Source organism: Drechmeria coniospora, chromosome 01 (assembly GCF_001625195.1).
Source record: "Drechmeria coniospora strain ARSEF 6962 chromosome 01, whole genome shotgun sequence".
Taxonomy (NCBI): Eukaryota; Fungi; Ascomycota; class Sordariomycetes; order Hypocreales; family Ophiocordycipitaceae; genus Drechmeria; species Drechmeria coniospora.
In genome coordinates this window covers 11,278,405-11,300,144 of record NC_054389.1, presented here as the reverse complement: position 1 = coordinate 11,300,144, position 21,740 = coordinate 11,278,405, and the positions used below count along the sequence as shown (strand labels likewise).

The 21,740-nt window shown below is 61.3% G+C and overlaps 6 protein-coding genes across 6 annotated transcripts; 4 read left to right on the top strand and 2 right to left on the bottom strand.

Moving 5' to 3' along the window:
* Positions 1 to 239: 239 nt before the first annotated feature.
* Positions 240 to 2,417, top strand: DCS_03000 (Eukaryotic translation initiation factor 3 subunit L; the record flags this gene model as incomplete). Its single annotated transcript, XM_040800325.1, has 4 exons — positions 240 to 731; positions 818 to 1,855; positions 1,911 to 1,937; positions 2,001 to 2,417. 4 exons carry the CDS (start codon positions 240 to 242, stop codon positions 2,415 to 2,417), a joined length of 1,974 nt encoding a protein of 657 aa, XP_040661208.1.
* Positions 2,418 to 3,405: 988 nt separating this feature from the next.
* On the top strand, positions 3,406 to 5,046 carry DCS_02999 (Serine hydroxymethyltransferase; the record flags this gene model as incomplete). The annotated part of the gene is made up of 4 exons (XM_040800324.1): positions 3,406 to 3,444; positions 3,510 to 3,560; positions 3,631 to 3,995; positions 4,056 to 5,046. The coding sequence occupies 4 exons, from the start codon at positions 3,406 to 3,408 to the stop codon at positions 5,044 to 5,046; spliced, it is 1,446 nt and encodes a 481-aa protein (XP_040661207.1).
* Positions 5,047 to 7,928: 2,882 nt separating this feature from the next.
* On the top strand, positions 7,929 to 12,685 carry DCS_02998 (universal stress protein; the record flags this gene model as incomplete). Its single annotated transcript, XM_040800323.1, has 6 exons — positions 7,929 to 8,144; positions 8,187 to 8,374; positions 9,312 to 9,809; positions 9,971 to 10,679; positions 10,757 to 12,194; positions 12,393 to 12,685. The coding sequence occupies 6 exons, from the start codon at positions 7,929 to 7,931 to the stop codon at positions 12,683 to 12,685; spliced, it is 3,342 nt and encodes a 1,113-aa protein (XP_040661206.1).
* A 491-nt stretch (positions 12,686 to 13,176) lies between these two features.
* Positions 13,177 to 13,689, bottom strand: DCS_02997 (uncharacterized protein; the record flags this gene model as incomplete). Its single annotated transcript, XM_040800322.1, has 1 exon — positions 13,177 to 13,689. One exon carries the CDS (start codon positions 13,687 to 13,689, stop codon positions 13,177 to 13,179), a length of 513 nt encoding a protein of 170 aa, XP_040661205.1.
* Positions 13,690 to 16,696: 3,007 nt separating this feature from the next.
* Positions 16,697 to 18,337, top strand: DCS_02996 (G-protein coupled receptor; the record flags this gene model as incomplete). The annotated part of the gene is made up of 1 exon (XM_040800321.1): positions 16,697 to 18,337. The coding sequence occupies one exon, from the start codon at positions 16,697 to 16,699 to the stop codon at positions 18,335 to 18,337; it is 1,641 nt and encodes a 546-aa protein (XP_040661204.1).
* Positions 18,338 to 19,080: 743 nt separating this feature from the next.
* DCS_02995 (RNA recognition motif containing protein) lies at positions 19,081 to 21,264 on the bottom strand (the record flags this gene model as incomplete). Its single annotated transcript, XM_040800320.1, has 7 exons — positions 19,081 to 20,324; positions 20,377 to 20,658; positions 20,717 to 20,788; positions 20,865 to 20,870; positions 20,934 to 20,978; positions 21,134 to 21,190; positions 21,261 to 21,264. The coding sequence occupies 7 exons, from the start codon at positions 21,262 to 21,264 to the stop codon at positions 19,081 to 19,083; spliced, it is 1,710 nt and encodes a 569-aa protein (XP_040661203.1).
* Between the last annotated feature and the right edge of the window lie 476 nt (positions 21,265 to 21,740).

Here is a 21,740-nt window from a genome sequence, read left to right as displayed (position 1 = left end):
CAACTGGTTCGTCAACAGACGTGCAAGTACAGAGTACAGTACAGATGTCTTATGAGAATGAGCAACTTGGGAAAAGTAAGACTTGCAGCAATAATTAATACAATTTTGCGTCAAGTAGGTACTGCACTTACCTTGGCGAGGACATGTTCCTGTAACCGCTGCTGTCCATTCTGTTCTCTCCACCCCGCAGCAGGCATTCGTGCCCCACTACGTATGGAGATGCCCGATAGATGCATATCATGGCGCGTAACCCAACCCATCTCATGCGCTATGGCTATATCCGCACCACAAGCCCTAAGCGACACGAAAATTCGCCGTGCCATCGTGCCCCTCACCGCAAACGAAAAATTGCAGTCCATCGCCCGCTCGCCATCGACCGCCATCGACCTCGACGCTCCGAACTCGGTGACGAAGAAGTCGACGTTTGCACCATGGCGACATACCAGAACGGCATGGCTCCGGCCCGCGCCATCGACGACGACAGCGACGTCGAGGAGGAGGCCCTGGTGGCCGAGTACAAGGAGCACGTCCAGTACGAGGACGGCGACGAGCTGAGCCAGACGACGTCGCTGCAGCAGACCGACGACATCCAATCCCGCCTCGTGCAGGCCGCGCAACCGCTCGACTTTTCCGCACCTCTCGAGGTCAAGTTCCAGAGCTACGACTCGTACTGCAGCCTGTTCCACTTTATTCTCAACTCGGAGGGTCCCGTGGATATCGAGCCACCCTCGGTATGTCGGCGCGAGGCGGCATGAAAAAACCCCCCCGCGAGGCCGTCGTCGACTAACGTGGGCTCTTCCCCCCCCCCTCTCTCTAGTACTACTGGGCCTGGGACGTCATCGACGAGTTCATCTACCAGTTCAACTCCTTTTGCTCGTACCGATCGCGCATCGCCCGCCAGGCCAACAACGAGGAGGAGATCCAGATCCTGCGCGAGAACCCCAACACCTGGGGCTGCTACAGCGTCCTCAACGTCCTCTACTCCCTCATCCAGCGGTCGCAGATCACGGAGCAGCTGGCGGCCATGAAGCGCAACGAGGATCCCCTGGCTCTCGCGGGAGAGTACGGATCCAAGAACCTGTATAAGATGCTGGGTTACTTTTCCATCATCGGCCTGCTGCGGGTACACTGCCTGCTCGGCGACTTCGCCCTCGCCCTCAAGACGCTCGACGACATCGAGCTCAACAAGAAGGCCATGTTCGCCCGCGTCATGGCCGCCCACTTCACGACGTACTACTACGTCGGCTTCTCGTACATGATGATGCACCGGTACGCCGATGCCATCCGCATGTTCAGCCACATCCTCGTCTACGTCTCGAGGACCAAGAACTTCCAGAAGAACGCGCAGTACGACTCGATCACGAAGAAGAACGAGCAGATGTACGCCCTCATCGCCATCTGCGTCGCCTTCCAGCCGACGAGGCTCGACGACACCATCCACAGCGCCCTGCGCGAGAAGTACGGCGACCAGCTGCTCAAGCTGCAGCGAGGCGGTCCCGAGTCGCTGCCCATCTTCGAGGAGCTCTTCCGCACCGCCTGCCCCAAGTTCATCTCGCCCGTGCCGCCGGACTTTGACAACCCCGAGGCCAACATCGACCCCATCGAGCACCACCTGTCGGTCTTCATGGACGAGGTCAAGACCAACATGTGGAGCCCGACCATCAAGTCCTACCTCCGCCTCTACACCACCATGGACCTCACCAAGCTCGCCGGCTTCCTCGAGGTCAAGCCGGAGGAGCTGCAGTCGTGGCTGCTCGTCACGAAGCAGCGAACGAAGCAGCTGCGGTACCAGGACCAGGGCCTGCTCGACGGCGAGGTCGTCAACGTCAGCGACCTCGACTACGCACTGCAAGGGGTAAGCAACGGCCCGTCGTCATCATCGGCCGGCGCGGCGGACTAACGATGCGCAGGACCTGATTCACATCTCCGAGGCCAAGGTCGGCCGTAAGCTGGTGGACTGGTACCTCCGCAACCTGTCGCGCACCTACAACTAGCGCCAGCCGTTTGGGAGCGAGGCAGCATCCACCCGCCCGCCGTCGAAGGAGGTCGCCATCGCCGTGCCGAGGTCGGCGGCGAGAGCGGGCGGCGGACCGACGGGATGTTTGTTGTACGGCCGACGACAGGCCAGCATGGAACCGGCGTCACGGAGTTGGGGACAATTCTCGCTTGAGCGAAAGAAGCACGAAGGATGGGCCCAGACGAGGCTCCAGAAGGGGGTTGACTCAGACCCGGCAGTGGGCTTCGCACTCATCCGTCGCAAAAGACTGGACGAAGCCCGTCAGTTTGGCGGGCAAGATTCGATCAAGCAGCGAATGCGCGCCCAAGGCAACGTGAGGGCGAGGGATGATGGGCGCAAAGGGGCGATACGCCGTCCAGAATTTGGTGTTGTCGTCCACCTCGTGCAGTGCGATGCGTAGCAGGTAGCTACTCTCTTTCTCTCATCTTTCCCACATTGCATGTCCGCCTTTTTCGTGCAGCGACAAGACTCGTGCAACAATCAAGCTACGATGCGGTCGAGCGTCATCACGTGCGTAACCCCCGTGAGTAGAAACCCTGAATCGAGGCCGTCCAAGATCATGCTAGCGCATCAAAGCTCGAGCGTAGACAGAAGCATACGGCCGAACATGCTAGATATTCAACATGTGAGGCAGCACCACGATGCGAAGCACGACTGCAGGCTGGATGATGTGGTGACTCGAGGGACGTGTGTGCCAGCACGAGACATGGTGGACAGTAATAATGCACGAGAAGAGCAGGATGCACTTGCAGGTTCTCCGTACTCTAGAGCTCTGACTTACCGCCAGACCAGATCTTCATCCTACAGTACAGAATTAATGCACGTACTGTACATGTTCTCCGTGCGGTGTACATGTACGTGTGTACGTACCTACTCCGTACTGCAGTTGCGCGCCAAACCCGGAGGTACCTGGTGCCTTTGCCACAGTGCCTGAAGTGTTGTGGCACTAGCCCGCACGGGGCGCAGTTGTTGGAGACGGCGGCTTCGGCGTTCCCTAGTACAGTGCGGTACCTGTCCTGCCGCACGGTTGCCATGCCGGCATACTCGGACCTCTTAGGTAGGGAGGGGTAGGAGGGGTAAGGAGAGTGAGCGGTGAGGGTGAGAGGCTGAGAGGCTACCGACGCAAGGTAGGCTGGTACCTGACATTCTCACCACACAGCACCAAGATGCAAAGTATCGACAGCCAAAATATCATAGCGGAGTGACGGGCATCCGCTTGAACTTTGCATCAATAGCAGACACGTGACGTCGACAACCTGTGTTCGTATTCTTCATGTATTGTCCATCAAGTCGCTCTAAAATTTTCCCTCCCTTTCGAAGCACTTTACAGTAACCGTCGTGCTCGCCCTCTGCTTCCTCAATCCCTCCTCAGAACACAGTATTCCACAATGTCGTCCAACTACGCTCTACCAGTTTCTCACAAGGAGGTTTGTTCTCGGCCCCGCCGCCTGCTCTCTCAGCACCCGATGCTAACGATTCGGCCTTTCCACAGATGCTCGAGAAGTCCCTCCTCGAGTCTGACCCCGAGGTCGCCTCCATTATGGTACGTCGATGCATGACGGCCCGGCCTCTTTTGCCGCCATCCGCGGTGATTTTGCTGACACGTGCCGCAGAAAGATGAGGTTCAGCGCCAGCGCGAGTCCATCGTTCTCATCGCCTCGGAGAACATCACCTCCCGGGCCGTCTTCGACGCCCTTGGCTCTCCCATGTCCAACAAGTACTCCGAGGGTTACCCCGGCGCCCGCTACTACGGTGGCAACCAGCACATCGACCAGATAGAGCTTCTTTGCCAGAAGCGTGCGCTCGAGGCCTTTCACCTCGACGCCGAGAAGTGGGGCGTCAACGTCCAATGTCTCTCCGGCAGCCCTGCCAACCTGCAGGTGTACCAAGCCATCATGCCTCCTCACGGCCGCCTCATGGGCCTTGACCTTCCCCATGGCGGTCACTTGAGCCACGGTTACCAGACGCCCCAGCGAAAGTAGGCAACAAAAGGATGAAACTGCTGCCTGCCGACTCTTGACGGCTAACGGCGGTCCAGAATCTCGGCCGTGTCCACCTACTTTGAGACGTTGCCTTATCGTGTCGACCTCGAGACCGGCATCATCGACTACGACCAGCTCGAGAAGAATGCCGTCCTGTACCGGCCAAAGATCCTCGTCGCCGGCACTTCGGCCTACTGCCGTCTCATCGACTACGAGCGCATGCGCAAGATTGCCGACCTCGTCGGTGCTTACCTCGTCGTCGACATGGCGCACATTTCCGGCCTCATCGCCGCCGAAGTGATCCCCACGCCCTTCAAGTACGCCGACGTCGTGACGACGACGACGCACAAGTCTCTCCGCGGACCTCGCGGCGCCATGATCTTCTTCCGCAAGGGAGTTCGCTCGGTGGATGGCAAGTCGGGCAAGGAGACCATGTACGACCTCGAGGGCCCCATCAACTTCTCCGTCTTCCCCGGCCACCAGGGTGGTCCCCACAACCACACCATCACGGCGCTCGCCGTCGCCCTCAAGCAGGCGCAGACGGCCGACTTCAAGGCGTACCAGGAAAAGGTCGTCTCCAACGCCAAGGCTCTGGAGAAGAGGTTCAAGGAGCTGGGCCACAAGCTCGTCGCCGACGGCACGGACAGCCACATGCTCCTTCTCGACCTCCGCCAGCACAGCCTGGACGGCGCCCGCGTCGAGGCGGTCCTGGAGCAGATCAACATCGCCTGCAACAAGAACTCGATCCCCGGCGACAAGAGCGCGCTGACGCCGTGCGGCATCCGCATCGGCACGCCCGCCATGTCCAGCCGTGGCTTTGACGAGAAGGCCTTTGAGCGCGTGGCCACCTACATCGACGAGAGCATCAAGATCTGCAAGGAGGTGCAAGCCTCGCTGCCCAAGGAGGCCAACAAGCTCAAGGACTTCAAGGCCAAGGTGGCCAGCGGGCAGGTTCCGCGAATCACGGAGCTCAGGAAGGAGATTTCTGCCTGGACCAGCGCCTTTCCCCTCCCCGTCGAGGGCTGGCGCATGGATGCCGGCATCTAGGCGGCGGCGATGGCGATGGCGGCAAGGTCCGACATTGGGCATCAGCCGTCGACGAACGAGGCCCGACGTGACTTGCCGCTCGCAGGCGAAAAAGGGGCGAGGATCCGCTCTCCATCCGCGACATTTAACATGGATGAGGCAGCAGCCAATGTTCAACAAAATGCATTTCACAGGTAGCGTCGTCCTTGCTTTCTCGGCATTCTTCGTCGTTGGACAAGCGCAGTGGGGGGGGATGGACGGGAGTTTAGTGGACTTTGAGCAGTAGAAGAGACGTGCCAAGCAGGGTCGTATCGTCGTGGCGGTTCATGAATTAGTGAGCGCTCAACGCGGCCACTCGAACAGATGCGGCCAGTTTCAACAAACTGACTGACGTATTTGAATACATCACTTCCGTTTCGACTTGGTCGTCCCGCGTGGCTGCTGCGTATGGCCGTGCGGGACATTCGACGCCGACGCAATCCTTTGCTTCCCGCCGCACGCGTCGGCGCGGTCATGGCATCGACAGCAGGGCATGAATCCGAGGGTGACGACGAAGGAGGTCTGCTGCGACGTTTGTGGGTCATGGGCAAAGGAGACGGGCCCACGCCGGCACTTTGTGCCAGAGTTGGTGCAGCTCAAGGAAGATGTGCCATGTGCCTCTCGTGTGCTTCTGGCAAGATATGGGCACCAAGTACGGAGTAAGTAAGTGTACTGTACTCCGTAGGTGTACCTAGTACGGAGTACGTGTGCCTGAATAAGCAAGCATGTCGGCCCAGGCCTAGTGCGCTCACGCCTTGGCGGATCCTTCCAGTCATGGCCATGGCAGTGCAGGCGGTAACACATGGAATGGACTTGAACTCTGTACATTGTGAATTCGAAGTATAACGTACAACGACGCGGGTGGCCGTGACAGATATGGACGTCGTAGGCGAGTTATTGCTGTATTATTCCCCGCACGCAATACAGGGAGTACACCGGTGAGTTTGCAAGCACCGCCGGCCCAGCCCGTCGCGTGGGCGGGTCTTTGTGAGGGTTGAGAATATAATATAGGTGTATGGAGCAAGTACCTGTACGGTTCAGAACCTACAGTACGGAGTACTTACAGTACTAATTAGGTACCTACGAAAGTAATACATGCACATGCACTCCGTACCAGTACGGAATCACTTGCAATACGGTGTGCCAGACTCTACGAGACCACCCATCATCACTTTTACAGTACTCTGTACTCCGTACACCAATTTGTATGCTTTCATTTGTCTGCCGTATTCGCACTCGCATTACGGATCGCGATTCAAAGCACTCCGTTCAGGCTCACGAGAAAAATAGAATTTAGAATTGATTTAACTTATGGAGACTTGTAGCACTAATGTAGGTGTAGTTACTGTACTTTCATGTGTACAAATACATGCAATTATACCCCCAGGGCACAGTGTGCAGCAGCGTTGGTGTCGGCATTGGTGAGTGCAAGAAATACTCCGCAAGTACGGAGTAGTACGGAGCACATGCACAGTACATGTGAGTACGAGTCTAGAGAGTACTTAAGTACACCTACATGTAGTACAAGCAAGAGCACCTACATGTATATACTTGCACAGTACCGTACCTGCAAGTACTCTAGGGCAGTCTTGACCTGTGTACTTGAACTCCGTACTCCGTACTTTAGTACCTACTTAGTTGTAGGCGTAGTTGTATTAAGTGTAAGATTTAAGATTCCAAGTTTGTGGTTGTACTGTAGGTGTATGGAGTGCTGTACTGTAAGTACTTGCGGATAATAGTTGTACAGACCAAGGTGTGTTCCGTACTCCGTACATGTACTACCATCCTTGGGAACCTTGGCATCTAGTACGAATGCGGCTACGTCGCCCAAGCTTCTGGACCTCCAGCGCATCCTCTGGAACGGTCTGCTGCGCGGCGGAAGATGGCCGCCCCATGCAGGCGCTGGCGGCCACTAGGACGCTCCGCCTCGCTCCACCTCGGCGGGCTCGCTCGCCCTGCACTTGCACCGACGGTCACCGACCGTCACCAACAGGCTACGGCAAGTACAGGTTTCTCGCCACCAACGGCCAGGACAGCCAAGGTAGTAGTATTCCTATCCATCCGCTGCGTCTCGAGCCTTTCGGGACCGTCGAGGTGTGCGCAATCCTTTCACGAGCACGCAACGCTGAGCGGTGAGCACCCGTCGACAGCTCGCATCGGCCGCCCGCCTACCGACCCAACTGGCCGATTCGCTCACCCACCACCCATCGTCTTCCCTGGCGGCTCTGCGAGCTTGTGTCATCGGACGATCACGACACGCCGGGACCAATTCAACTCGTCGCACCGCACCGCACCGCATCGTGTCCACCGGGCCTTGTTCCCGTGGTGACGTCGACGAGAAACACCATATTTCGTCGGCATCGGACGATCCAAACCGAGTCCGACCGGGGCGGCGACGAACTTGGGCTGTGCAAACGACGGCCGGTATTATCCAGCTGGCTGCTTGCGTGCATGCAGCCCGCCTGTTCGGCTAACCCATCCCAGTCAGCCCGGCACCCAACGCTGCCTGTTGGCCGTCGTCGGTCTTGCCAGCCAGCCTTGGCTTCGCCTACCCGCCTTTGCCTCCGGCATCGAACGAATCGACGGACCGCCACCCACGGTTGGGCGGGTGGCGACTCGCAGTCTGCGTCAAGCATCCGACGAGCGAGAGCACCGGACGAGCGAGAGCACCGGACGAGAGAGCACGCACCAAACGAGAGAGCACGCACCGGCCGAGCGAGCACCGACCTGGCAGCCAGCATTCCTCGCCTCGCTGTCGCCGAACTCAAACGGGACAGGGTGCTGGGGGATAGGTGAGGGAACGCGGGTAATCGCCCTGCAGGCCCCTACCGTGCCCCGTACCTCGTGCATGCGCATTCACGCACATGTACATGCGAGCACCTGCGAGCACCGACTGCAAGTGCCGAGTGCCTCCCCCCCTCGCCGAATTCCCCCGACCTCCGTACCACCACACGCACGAGGTACCTACCGATACTTGCACGCCGCCAGCACTGCGCTTCGTGCGTCCGGATAAGGCGTGCGTCTGCGGTACGTACTTGGCCTCGCAGGCTGCCTCCCGCCCGCACCACCTGGTCTGGACGGTACATGGCAATACGGACACTGCATCTACTCCCCACCCGTAGGAACCTAGTGCACATTTGTGCACTCGCGAGTCCTCGTACCTGACGGCTCCGGTTCACTTTCACGACTTGGTTCGGGGCGCCGACGAAGAGCAACAAGGTCCTCCCATTGCCGCATCGCAGCCGCAGCCGCAGCAGCAGCAGCAGCAGCAGCAGCCGCCGAGGTCGCAGCAACAGCAGCAGCTCCGCTGGTTGGTCGATGCTCCCGGCGGGTAGAGAGACCTGTCCCCTCCTGCTCCCTTTCCTCGCCATTCCCTTCCCCTCGAGCGCTCGCTCTGAACTTGTGCCGTCCAGTTCCGAGTCCGTCCAGTCGACGGCACCGGCGAGCGAGTACAAGAAGCGCTCGCTCACACCCCATCAAGCCGGCCGCCACTTTCGCCTCGATCGCCTCGCCTTCACTTCGTCTTGACATCCAACTCTCGCCGTCTCCAGCCTTGCCTCGGGAGCCTTCTCTCTGTCCTTTCGAAGCTCGCCATCGCCATCGCCATTCTTTATTTCGACCTTTTTCGGCCATCGGCCATCGCTTCCGTCGCTGCCCGAGCTCGGTGCGGCATCCGATAGTTGGTTCGTTTCGAATCAATCCGCCTCGTCCGCGCAGAAATCGCCGGCCGCCTCCTCCTGCTTGGCTCTACTCGGCTCGACTTTGTCCTCGACCAAGCCAGCGTTGCCGCCCGTCGCCCCTGGCAAGGCACATCGTGGACCCGGAGCCATTTCGGCTCGTCGTTCGATTTTCCTCTGCACCTTCCCGCCTCGTCGTCGTTTGTGCACCCCGAGCCGGCAACTTTGTGCCGATCTGTGACACGGGCAGATCTTTGTCTTGGGTCCTGTCTCGCCGTGTCTTGGCTGGGAAATACGTACCGACCACGTTTCTTCGTCGCCGGCAACGAAGTGGTGAAGGAAACGAAACGTCGAGCAGGAACGCCTGCCGCCGAGGAAGAGGATACCTTCCTTTCCCTAGGCCTGTCCTCCACTGCCTCCACCGCCTCCACCGCCTCCTCTGACTCCTCTGACTCCTCTGACTCCTTCATCTCCTCCACGTCATCCGTCCCTCTTTTTTTTTTCCTCTTCCCTGCTTTCGCCGTTCCTTTTTCTCTCTCTTCGACGCGGTGACATCGTTCATCACCACAGCCAGTCACTCCTCGCCGAGGCCGACACGTTCGTCTCCAGTGGGAAGGAGGCCTGGCGGTCCGAGCAGAGGCCACCATCGACGACAAGCATGGCGTCGCCAAATGTAACCCGCAGAGACTCGGACATCTCCCCGATGACGGTCGTGCCCTCGACGTCGGCAGCTCAACGGGCCGGCGGCGCCGGCGACGACTACTTCTCGGCCGAGGCCAAGATCGAAACGCCGTCTGAGCCGCCTCGCTGCGGCGTCGAAACCGACGCGGGAGCCTCTGCCGCGACGTCGCCGGAGGGAGAGCAGCAGACGACCGAATGTCGCAAGGCGAGCGTCTCGTTCCCGGCGGAGCTCCCCAGGCCCGACCATTCGTCCACGAGCGAGGACGGTTCCACCGGAGGGGGCAGAAAGGGATCCATGTCGTCGGTGAGCCTTCATCGCCATTGCCAAGGCTTCCCGAGGAGTGCGAGCGGATCGCGCATGAGAGCGAGCTCCCCGCCTCCCGAAAGGTAAGCCCGCCCCATCCCCAACCTCTGCTTGCGCTCCATTGGTGTGTCGTCGAGTTTTTTGGGTTCCGCCTGAGGTGATGCCGTGATGCGCATGGCATCGGTGCTCGCCCGCCATCGTCCGTGCGTCCGCATCCTGGGCATCCTGGAAGAGCGAGGCCGAGGTGGCCGAGGGAGGACCAGCAAGGGACCAGCAAGAGACGAGCGGGAGCGGAAGCGGAAGCGTCAGGAGAGTCCCCGAATGGCGCGAGTGCGCTTGTTTATGGACGGCTGAGCCCCTCTCCGTCGCCGTCGCCCTCGTCCCCGACGTTGCCGCCGCCGGCCCGCATGCTGCATGAGTACGAGGTTCTGCAGACGGCGGACGGCACACCAGCTCGGCTATCTCGTGCCGTTGCTGCGCCCGTGACGCCCACGTCGGACGACGGGGAGCCGGCGCGGTGTCAACCAACCCACACCCTCTCAACCCCTCCCGCCCAGCCGCTGCTTTGGCCCTGTGGAAGAGCGGCGGGCGTCAGCGTCGGCTTCCTGGCTGCTTACCGCCTTGGCCGGTTCATGATGAGCCATGCCGGTCGAGGAGGAGGTGGCACCGACGGATGCGTTGTCGATCCCCTCTCCCCCCTCTCCCCTTGCCGAAGCGGCGTCGGCAGCTCGCGCGCGACGACGTGCATCTGCGTCGAGGCTGCGTCATCGCGGGATGCTCTGCCTCGCTCCGCCGAGCGCCGTCTCACCTCTCCTCGTTGGGCCATGAACGCACACGGGCACGCATCCGAGCTTCCCTTGACGAGGCACATGCTCCGTGAGGCCCCACCGAGACTGCCCACTAGCAGCCGGTCAGCCCAGCACATGGTGCCCCGCCATGCCCACTTGGTTCAAGTCCAAGAAGCTGTTGGGTGTGGCCGCGAGCGAGTGCGGGCGAGTATTGCTGAGGAAACGGCGATGACTCGTTGCAGCCCACTAGCTCGACTCGTCCCCCCCCCCGCGGCCACGCGAGCTGCAGTGCCCGGGGGCCCCCGACCTCGCAAAAGTCCATAACTTCACATCCATCCCCGCCAGTGCGCCTTTCCTCCCGTCCTCCCGTCTTCGCAGAAGAATCTTCGCCGAGCGGCCACGTTGAAGAGCGCCCCCCCGGATCGCCGCCGCATTTGGCCCTTGGACGACGACGCGCGACACGACGAGGCGGCAATCGCGGCACGATGGCAGCGCTGACGGAGACGTCGGATGATAGGTTTCAGCACCACGTCGGCTTCGACAATGTGCCGAACGGCGAGGCGACCAAGCACAACACGTTGTCGCTGACGCTCAACGTCAAGCACAAGGGCTACCAGGCCCGTCGCCGGTCGCGCACCTTCATGGTCGGCATCGACGAGCACTCGTACTCGGGCTACGCCATCCAGTGGCTCCTCGACGAGCTCGTCGACGACGGCGACGAGATCGTCTGCGTGCGCGTCATCGAGAAGGAGATTCGGTACAACGACAAGCAGTACCAAGACGACGCCAACCAGGTCATGGACGGCATCCTCGAGAAGAACGGCGCCAACCGAGCGATAAGCTTCATCCTCGAGTACGCCGTCGGCAAGCTGCACGCGACGTTCCAGAAGCTGGTATGCGGCGCCATCGCCGTCCCCTGCCCTCTCCTCACCTCCCTCGGTCGGTCGGTCGGTCGGTCGGTCGGTCGGTTGGTCGGCGGCAAGGCAGCTGACGCGGGACTGCAGATTCAAATGTACCAGCCGGCCATGCTCATCGTCGGCACGAGGGGTCGCTCCCTCGGCGGCATCCAGGGCCTCGTCAACTCTCGAAACTCGTTTTCCAAGTACTGCCTCCAGTACTCGCCCGTGCCCGTCGTCGTCGTGCGGCCGACGGAGAAGCGCATCAAGAAGAAGGCGAAGCGGGCCAACGACGCGACGAGGCAGACGTACCTCGGCATGCTGTCGGCGACGCGCGGCCGCCACGAGGCCGACAACGAGGCGAGCGGCGCCTACGAGCTCGAGACCAAGAACTCGCCCGACGAGGAGGCGCACCAGGTGGCCAAGGTGCTCGGCCTGCCGGCCAAGTTTGACCCGACGATCAAGCCGATAAGCCCGAGCCTGCTGCCGCCTCGGTCCCGGCCGAGCAGCCCGCAGCCGGCGGCGTCGGAATTCGCCGAGCGCGGCCGCGCCGCCGAGGCGTCGCCGTCGAGCGAGAGGGGCGAGGGCGACAGCGACGAGGAGAACGACGACGACGACGGCGAGTTCGACGTGGTCGACGGGCGCAAGGCGCTGGACCAGCAGCAGAAGATGGACCAGCTGCACAAGATGGAGGTGGGCGAGGCGGCGGCGCTCAAGATGCGCGTCGACGAGGACGAGACGGACGAGTCCAGCGAGAAGTCGGTCGAGACTCGGGAGTCCAAGGGTGCGTCCTAGAAGATGCACGCCGGCCGCCTTCGAGCCCGCAGGGACGCTCGCTGGCCTCGGTCCCTCCCGCCGGACGCGTGCCGAGGCGGCCACGGGGGCGGAGACGAGGGCCGCGGCGGCAGCGGAGCCTACGTCGTCTAGCAGATGTGCGACGGCAGGGCCCCTCCGGCGACGGGCGCCCTCGGCCGACGGGCAGTCGGGATGATGCTCGCGCCGATCGAGGAGGAACCGGCCGATGACGGCGCCGAGGGTGATTCGGAGGACGATACGGCCGTCGACGGGGCCAACGGCACCACCGAGCCGACGACGACGACGACGACGACGACGACGACCAAGGGTCACGGCGAGTCACGAGATCCGTCGCCGGCGAACGCGGAGAGGCCCCGGCGGCGTCTTGCCTTGGGCGGCCAAACGGACGGTGCGTCGATGCGCGGTGCCGCCGACCAGCCGCTCCGGCGGAGCACGGTCTTCGGCACGCCCGCCCAATAGGCTGGGCGGCCCATGAAGCAGCGACGGTGCAGCATCGGCCGACAGCATCGGCCTCCTACTCCGTCGACCGACGCTTCCCTGCAAGCCGCGAAGGTGGCGGCGATGGAAGGCACGTCTTCGTCGAGCCCGCGGCCACCGTCGCAGCCTCGCGCTCCCGGGGGAAGCCAAGGGGCGGCGGTGGTGGCGAGCGAGAGCGACGGCGGCGGCGGCGTCGGGAGGCGCTACGATGCCTTCTCCATGAACCCCTCGAGGTGGCGGTCGGCCCCGGACGCGACGGCGACGACGTGGTGGGCTTGGCTTCGCCAGAGCTGCTGCACAGCACGGCGTGGCAGGCTTGGTTATGCCAAAGCTTCGGCACAACTCTCACCTGTACAGCGTGCCGAGAAGGCGCTGCAGGCCGAGTGAGGCTGCTGCGTCTGGGTGGTGGAGGGAGATGGCATTTGCCGGTTTGTACGCTTGGGCAGTAATGGCTAGTTGGTGGACGGAACAGGTCAACAGCATGGCGACGCGAATCCTTGTGATTCCATTACTATACAGTACAGTGCATCTGTAGATGGCTGGAGCATCTTGTGGAGCATCTCGTGGGCATCTTGTGAGCATCTTGGAGACTTGTGAGCATTTTGTAGAGCATTTTGGAGAGCATCTTGTAGGGCAGTTTGTAGAGCATCTTGTCGAGCATTTTGTAGGGCATCTTGTGGGGCATCTTGTAGAGCATCTTGTAGAGCATCTTGTAGGGCATCTTGTAGAGCATCTTGTAGGGCATCTTGTGGGGCATCTTGTAGAGCATCCTGTAGCGCATCTTCTAGAGCATCTTGTAGAGCATCTTGTAGAGCATCTTGTAGAGCATCTTGTAGATCATCCTGTAGAGCATCTTGTAGAGCATCCTGTAGAGCATCCTGTAGAGCATCCTGTAGAGCATCCTGTAGAGCATCCTGTAGAGCATCTTGTGCAGAATTTGGCACGCATACAGCACAGCAGTGTACCGTGCATGTCCTGCACAGCATCAAGCACATGGCGGTGCACACCAAGGAGCAGGTACGGGTACATCGGTGTACTGCGCACTACAGTCACTGGACAAAAGTGACGGTTCAATTTTGGTAGCGCTACTCCGTACCGCTACGAATTGAATCGACCGACACGTTGCCACCCACTGTAGCAGCTGGAAGTACTTACTCCGTGCTGTGCGGTGTACATGAAGGGGTATATGTGTACTCCGTACGGAGTACTCCGTATGTAGTTAATAGTTGTACTCCGTACGTGCAACTAAGTAGCACGACTACTGTGCTGGACTTGTAGCTGTGCCCTGCAGTATGTCTGGGGTCACAGGTACGACGGCTGCTGACTTGGGCATGCCAGGTACGGACGGCCTACGGCATGCTGCGGCGGAAACGCATTCCATTCAGGCGTCCACGGCGGCACCTATGGGGAGTGCCACGTTCCTCGGCAGCAGACCAGTCGGTCAACCACAGCTAGAAGCGAGTCTGGTGGGCGGATCCCGGTGTACCGCAACCATGGATTGATCAGGGATACGATGAGGACGTCGAATGCCGCCCACGTACGGAAGAGCGATGATGGGACTGCCTCCTGCTCACGAGCAAAGGATGCGAGAAGGCAGCCTAGTGGATGGCAGGCAGCGCACGAGGACATGTGCAGATGAGCGCTGCAGGTGATGGACGACGCAACGCACGAATAACTTGTGTGCAACAGGCACGTACTTTTATGTATATATCTTGGCAGGCACTCGAGCACGAATTGCCTGTCTTTACAGCAGGGGAGGTGTGCTCCGTACTTTGTGCTCTGCGTCCGAGTACGGAGTACAGCAATTACGAAGCACAGCTATTATACTCTGCACTGTACGAAGCACAGCTAAACTCTGCACTGTACGGAGTATAGCTATACTTTAGGTACTCTGCACTTTACGGAGCACAGCTACACTCTGTACTGTACGGAGTTTAGCAATTCTCTGCACTGTACGGAGTTCAGCAATACTCTGCACTGTACGGAGTTCAGCAATACTCTGCACTGTACTTACGGAGTACACGTATTGCGGTACTTGGGTGCAGCCCGAGCCGAAGCAAATGCTTGTGCAGTCCGGTGCACTATCGGCGTACGGCGTACGGAGTACATGTCCTGTACCTTCAAGTAGAAGGCGTACTTGTAGCAGTACTTTGGGCTCCTGCTGTCGCCTTCCTCTGTGTCTTTTTACTTGCAAAAGGGACAATTCATTCGTACGAGGGGCAGAGTTTAGCCTCGATGCATGTCAACGATTTGACATGTGGTGTACTTAGGGGTGTCCGGAGCACTGTACCTGCACTTGTGGAGGACCTGCTCCGTACCCCGTGTCTACAGTACTTAGAGGTGTGTACAAGTACTTGCAGCGGTGGTCAGGCCATGAAGTCACTCCCTTGGCACCCACATAAATACGAGGAACCATACCTTGCTGGTCACTAGTTTGCTCGTGGCCGTCCATGTACCTGGCTCTAGTCGGAGTACAGCACTTGGTCGTATTTGCAGGTACACGTAGTTTGTGCGTGCAATCCTTGCAGGTAAGAACTGTAATTATGGCACTTGATCAGATAGTACGGCGTGGGCGAATAAATTACATACTTACATTTACTGTACTTGCATGTACAGTACATGTACGGAATACGGAGCACAATACGGAGCACAATAAAGAGTACCGTACGCAAGGTACAGAGTACATGTACTCGGTACGGATGTAGCCGTACTCTGTACGCCCAAGCATGTGTCCTTCTATTAATGCAAATACTTACTTGCAATTATTATTACCGTGCGAGGGTGTACTGTACTGTACTTACATAGGTATACAGTACTGTACATGTACTGAAAGGTAGCCTCAAGCTAAGTTACGCGCCAGAGGTAGGGAGAGTTCCTTGACCCCTACTAGTTGGAAAAAATGCGCTTGCGAGGCTACATCGAGGTACTTGCCAGCAGCGCATGGAATGGCTAGCCGCCTGGGTATCCCTCAGGTACCCCTTGCGCGCTTACCACGCATTTGCGAGACGAAGCCGCACGAATGGGATTCGTTAGTCCCGGTTTCGGACCAGCCGACGTCACCGCGTGGCAGCCGGCTTCCGCAACTAAGACGTGGAGGGAGAGGCGGAGGCGTGCGTGCAAATCCTTACCTCCAGCCCACACGGCCAACCGAACGGCCATGCCGCCGCACTGCCATGTCCGTCTGTACGCCGAGCACGAACCGCACACCTATCCTATCCGCGGGACGGGAGGACGACGACCTTGTTGCCAGTCGGCGCCACACGCACAACGCGCACCCACGCTCTCCCGCACGCACCACACGTCTTCCTCGCCCACGGCGACCCATCAGGCCGAGCAGAGATCGATCGGATAGAATGGCATAGCAGGCGTTCGACATCATCGTCATCCATCGCTCTTCGCGCCGCCCATGGCCGGTACGTGGCCCTCTGTCAGCAGCAAGCGGTCCATCCTACAGATACCTGCACGCCCAAGCACCAACGAGGACGGTCGGTGACACGTCTCACATGGGCCGACGCACATCGCACACTGCACATCGCACATCCGCTCCTCGAATCGGCCAGCTGCCGCCCGATGCCCTGCGACGGTAGGCCTCGACGTCGCCGGCCAGCCTGATCCCGACTCGCCGGCCACACCAGCCACCGGGGTTGCCCCCACAAACACGAAGCACACGGCCATCCTGCATACGCCGGGACACGTACGGAGCGAGATACGGAGAGCGACATATTCGCACACGTTCATCCTGCATACGCCGGGACACGTACGGAGCGAGATTACGGAGAGCGACATATTCGCACACGGCCATCCTGCATACGCCGGGACACGTACGGAGCGAGATACGGAGAGCGGCATATACGCACACGCACACGTGCCTGCAGGAGAGAAAGAGAGCGTGATACTGCGAACAAGCACGCACGCACGCGCACGCACGCACGCAGTGAGGGGGCAAGGGAGACGAGGACGCAAACGCCGGCCCCTCCATCCGCCGCTTCATCCATGTGGCCTTTCTCCTCGGCCGACTGCGATGCCGCCGACGGCTGCGCGGCGCCGAACCCCAACGCCATGACGGCCTCGACGATGCTCTCCCTCGCGCCCTTTGTCGCCTGCTTCGTCGTCGTCAACCTCGTCGTCGTCCGCCACCTCTACCCGAAGCTCAACGCCGCCCACGACGCCTCCTTGGACGGCGAGGGCCACGTCCTGCCCTCGCACGCGCCCGCCGAGCTGCGCCTGGCCCACGACGACCACGGCAACCGGAGCTGGCGACGGCGCGGCGTCGCCTGGACCTTTGGCGCCACCGTCGCCCTCGCCGCCACCCTGGCGCTCCTCATCCTCACCGAGATCATCGAGATCGTCGATGCAAAGGCGAGGAACCTCGCCCTCGCCGTCGCCGTGCCCGCCCTCCTCGTCCTCCTCGTCGCCGTCGTGCCCTGGCTCGAGTGCCGGGCCCTCGTCGTCGGCGCCGGCTGGAGCTTCCGGACCAAGTCGAGGGGCCGGGTGCCGACCTTTGCTTGGGCCCTCCAGCTCCTGCTCTTCGCCGCCTGGCTGTTCGCCTTCTGGTTCGTCGGCAAGGCCGTCCCCTCCTCCGCCGCCCCCACGGACCTCCGGGGGCCGAACCTGTCGGAAACGCTGACGAGGGCCTGCCTCGAGAGGGTCGGCGTCGTCGGCATCGCCCTCATGGCCATGCTCGCCGGCTTCGCCTCCGTCTCCTCGCCGTGGCACACGCTGACCGATGCCGCCATCCAGAGGCGCAGGCCCGTCAGCGACTTCGACGTCAACAGGAAGCAGGTCGGGCTCGACTCCACCAACGAGATGCTGTCGGCCAAGCGCTACAAGCTGCAGTTCCTCGAGAAGCGGGCGTCCGAGCCGTCGCAGCAGTCCGACGGCCTCATGGGCAAGGTCCTGGGCTCCCTCCGGGGCATGTCGGGCGTCGAGGCCGAGATGAGGGCCCTCCGTCTCGAGGTCGCCGGCCTCGAGACCATGGAGGCCAACCTGTCGGCCAACCTGTCGCTGATGCGCACCCGACGCGCCGCCGCCGAGCGTGCCTCGACCCCCGTCGGCCGTCTCCTCCTCATGCCGTCGTACGCCTTCAGCCTCTACTGCCTGTACCGCATCGTCGCCACCGCCCTCACGACCCTCCGCCGCGCCTCCTCGCCGTCGGCCAGCTTCTCGAGCACCGATCCCGTCAGCCGTTTCCTCGGCCTCCTCGCCCGCCACTGGGACCCCAAGCTGGACCAGCTCGCTTGGGCCCGCACCATCAGCTTCGCCCTCAGCGGCGTCATCCTCGTCGCGAGCGGAAACAGCGCCATCCAGACCTTTCACCTCTTCGCCAAGTGGACCCCCGGCCTGCTGCGGCACGCCCGCGCGAATCTCGCTCTCGCCGTCGGCCAGCTGGCCGCCACCTACACCATCTCCTCGAGCTTGCTGCTGAGGAGTCAGCTGCCCGCCGCCGCCGGCGGTGCCGCCGTCGGCGGCGTCCTCAGGGGTGCCCTGAGCCCGAACTTTGTCGACGGCTGGTTCGAGGGCTGGTTCCTCGCCGGGAGCGCCCTGACGGCACTGGGCATCTGGGTTGGCCGCAAGCTCGAGGGGGACGACTGGGACGAGTACGGCGCTGAGGCCATGGGTGCCAAGCGGATGTGATTCATCGTCCACGTATGGACGAGCTGCGTCGTCTTTGCGGCCAGGCGTTGGTGGTCTCTTTTTCTTTCCTGCCTTTTTTTTTCACTTTCTCGCGTCTTCATGTCGGATTTCGAGCCGGAGCGAGCACACGCCCAATGTCATGATGCATGGTCCGCGGTGGGAAGCTCGCACGGCATGGCCAGGGGGAGAGGGGCCTCACGCATGCTGCACTTTTTTTACAAAGTATGAAAATGGTCACTCGAACGCGGCCGAGCCTTCTCCGCACGGTGCATTTGGAGCAGTCGAGAGGTGCGAAGCAAACTTTGTTATCTTCAACGATAAATAGAGACAACCACATCCGTCATCCACGCAAGTCGTACGCGCAAGTCCCCCGTAGGCAGTAAGCCCATGATTCCCCGGGAGCACAGAATGCCACCTTTGTCGTCCATCATCCCATCCCATCCGTCGTCTTGGTGTGTGTACTTCGTCCCGCGTCACCTCGTTTCTCGTCCATTGTCGAAACCAGTACGTGCAAAAGGACCGCTCGCGTGCGCCCCAGACAAGGCCGCCGTTGACGACAACTCCCTCGCATGAACACGACGTCGGGACGGCGCTGTCCGGCACCCTATCCAAGGAAGACAAACGTGGCGGATCCCGGCGCTTCGCATCTTGCGACGGCATCTATAGTCGCAAACCCGAATAAAGACGAAAGCGGGGACTAAATGTACAAGCTCCTTTTTCCCTTTTAGTGCTCCTCGTGACGCCTAGGGTCGACCCTGTCGTCCCTTCTTGTTCGGCACCGTCGTCCATCCGTCCGCGTCCGTCGAGGGCTCTGCGTCGGTCGCCGCCGGGGCCGGGGCCTGCTGCTGGCCGGGAGAGCCGTTGGCGCGCGCGCCTCGTCCTTCGTTGCGTGAGCCGCGTCCGGCACCGTCGGCGCGGTCGCCGCGGCCGCCGCCGCGACCGCCACGGGCACCGCCAGGGCCACCACCGCGGTTCGCCCGCTGCTCGTTGGGGGCAGACCGCCAGCTGCCGCCCTCCGTCGCTCTCGACTTGAAGCTCGGCGCGTTCTCCTTGGGCTCCCGGCTTCGGATCGGCACCTTTTGCTCTGCGGGCGTGCCGTTCTGCTTCTCTGCCGGCTCCGATCCCTCCTTGGCCTCGGCGACCTTTTCGTCCACCTTGGCACCCTCGTCGGCCTTGTCATTGTCCTCAGCCTTGGCGTCCTCTTCCACCTTGGCGGGAGCATCAACTTCGGCGGCGGCGGCGGCGGCCTGCTTGGCGAGCCGGCGTTCCTCCTTGGCCTTCTCTTCCGCCTCGCGCTTCTCCTGCAGCACCTGCAGTCGCTTCTCCTCAATCTCCTTCTCCTTGGACGCCGTATCGATCGGGCGGGCGGCACCAAACGGGCTCGCCTTGGAGTCGCCGGCGGGTGCGGCCGCGGCCGCGTTCGCCGCTTCGGAGACCGTTCGCTTGGCCAGGTTCAGGCGAGGGCGGCCACCCTGGGCGGGCGCGGCCGTGGACAGTGCTGGCGATGGGGGTGCCTCGCTGCCGTCGTGCGACGTCGCTTCCGGCTTGGCAGGGGCATCGGGGCGCATTCGCTCACGCCACTGGAAGTCCTTCTCGGCGGCGGTGACGACGCGCTCGGCGCGCTCGGGCTGGTCTCGACGAGGCGGGCGCGAGCCTTCCTGGCGGCCTTCGCCCCAGGCTCCGGCTCCGCTTCGGCTTCCGCGCTCGCTGCGGTCGCCCATACCCTCGGGGGTGGCACGCGAACGGCTACGGTCGCGAGGTCCGGGCGCGTACTCTTGTCCGGGGATGGGCGCCAGAGGGCCCTTTCGCTCCCAGTTGATCTCGCGGGCAGGTCGGCTCTCCGAGAAGGCGGGGTCTCGGGGACGGCGTTCGCCAAAATCAGAGGGCTGACGGCTGCCTCGGCCGGGGAGGTCGGGCAACGGGCCCTTGCGACTCCAATCACTGAGGTCACGAGTCGATTCTCCTCCTCGGCTGTCACCGCCGCGAGCTGCGAGAGTTAGTTCGTCGCTTCTCAACGGGTCGTCGACGGGGCGACGTACGAGGATCGGCGATCTTGATTCGAATCATGCGGTCCTGGAACGACTCTCCATCAAGGGTCAGCGCCTTCTTGAGGCCGTCGACGTCGGCGAACTCGACATAGCCAAATCCCTTGGGGCGCATGAGCTCGCGGTCCTCGATGATGCGGACGCTGACGACGCTGCAGCCCTCGAAGAACTCGGTAACGGTTTCGCTGGTGGCATCGTAGGACAGGTTGCCGAGATGTGCGGTGAATGGTGGCTTGGTGGGTAGCGTCTGAGGAGTCTCCTCTCGGACGGAGTAGCCTTGGACGGTCAGCAGAGACAAAGGTGGGAAAGCTGGCCGCTGGGTTGGGTGACTGACCTCGTTCCTGCCAGGCCGAATGGGTTCCACCGGGACGGGATCGATCGCTGGCGGGTAGCTGCTGAGTGCCAACTATTGGAGTCAGATTTGGCTCAAGGTGAAGATGGAGAAGGCGCGGCAGCTGGAGATGCAGCATGAGCCGACGTACCAGTGACTGCGTCACGTCTGTTAGCATCCGGCGTGTCATGAACCGTGAACTCGGATGAACGTCACTCACCATAGGTTTCCTCGACCTCATCAGCCCAGGAGCCTCCACCGAAACCTGCAGGGAGTCAGCACGCCGCAAAGACAGTCCGGGGAGGATGAGGGAGGGAGGGAGGGAGGCATGGGGATTTATCGAGGCCAGCGCGTGTGACGACGAGACGAGGCCGAGGCGGGGTTATCGAATCGGAGCGAAGCGAAGCGGGGATGACGGACCTGAATCAGTCAGAAAGTCCCCCAGGGACATCTTCTGCTGCTCCTTCTTCTTGGGAGCTATTGATGAACCGCGTCAGCGGCTTCTTCTCGCAGCAGGGGGGCGGGATCCGAGGGCGGGGCGAGATACCCATGATTGCGTTTGTTGGCTAAGCCACGCGCGCGGGTCTTGCAACCGAGGCGCGCAGGAGGATCGAATCGAATCGAACGGGGAGCGAGAGCCTCAGTCTCACTCAGGGGATGCCGGGGTCGACGGCGGACGGAAGGACGAGGGTGAGGGTGAGGGTTCGACGCGGGGGGGGTGGAGGCGGCGATGGCGGTGTGTGCTGCTTGCTGGACCCCGACGAGAGTTGTCGTGTCTGGGGTTGTTGAGTCGAAATTTGCTCGGCGTGGGAAAAAAGATGAAGTCGTCGTGAGGGTTGCCTCAATTTTCACTCGCAGGGATTGAGGGAGTGTGAGACGCTAGTCCTCTTTGGGTGCTGTAACCTCTGATCCGATTCTTGTGCTTGTGTCGCCCCTCAGTGCCTGCTTAACTACAGTGAATAGTAAGTACAGGAATACTTTGCACACGAGTACCATTGCTGTAACAAGTACTCCGTACTCCATACCT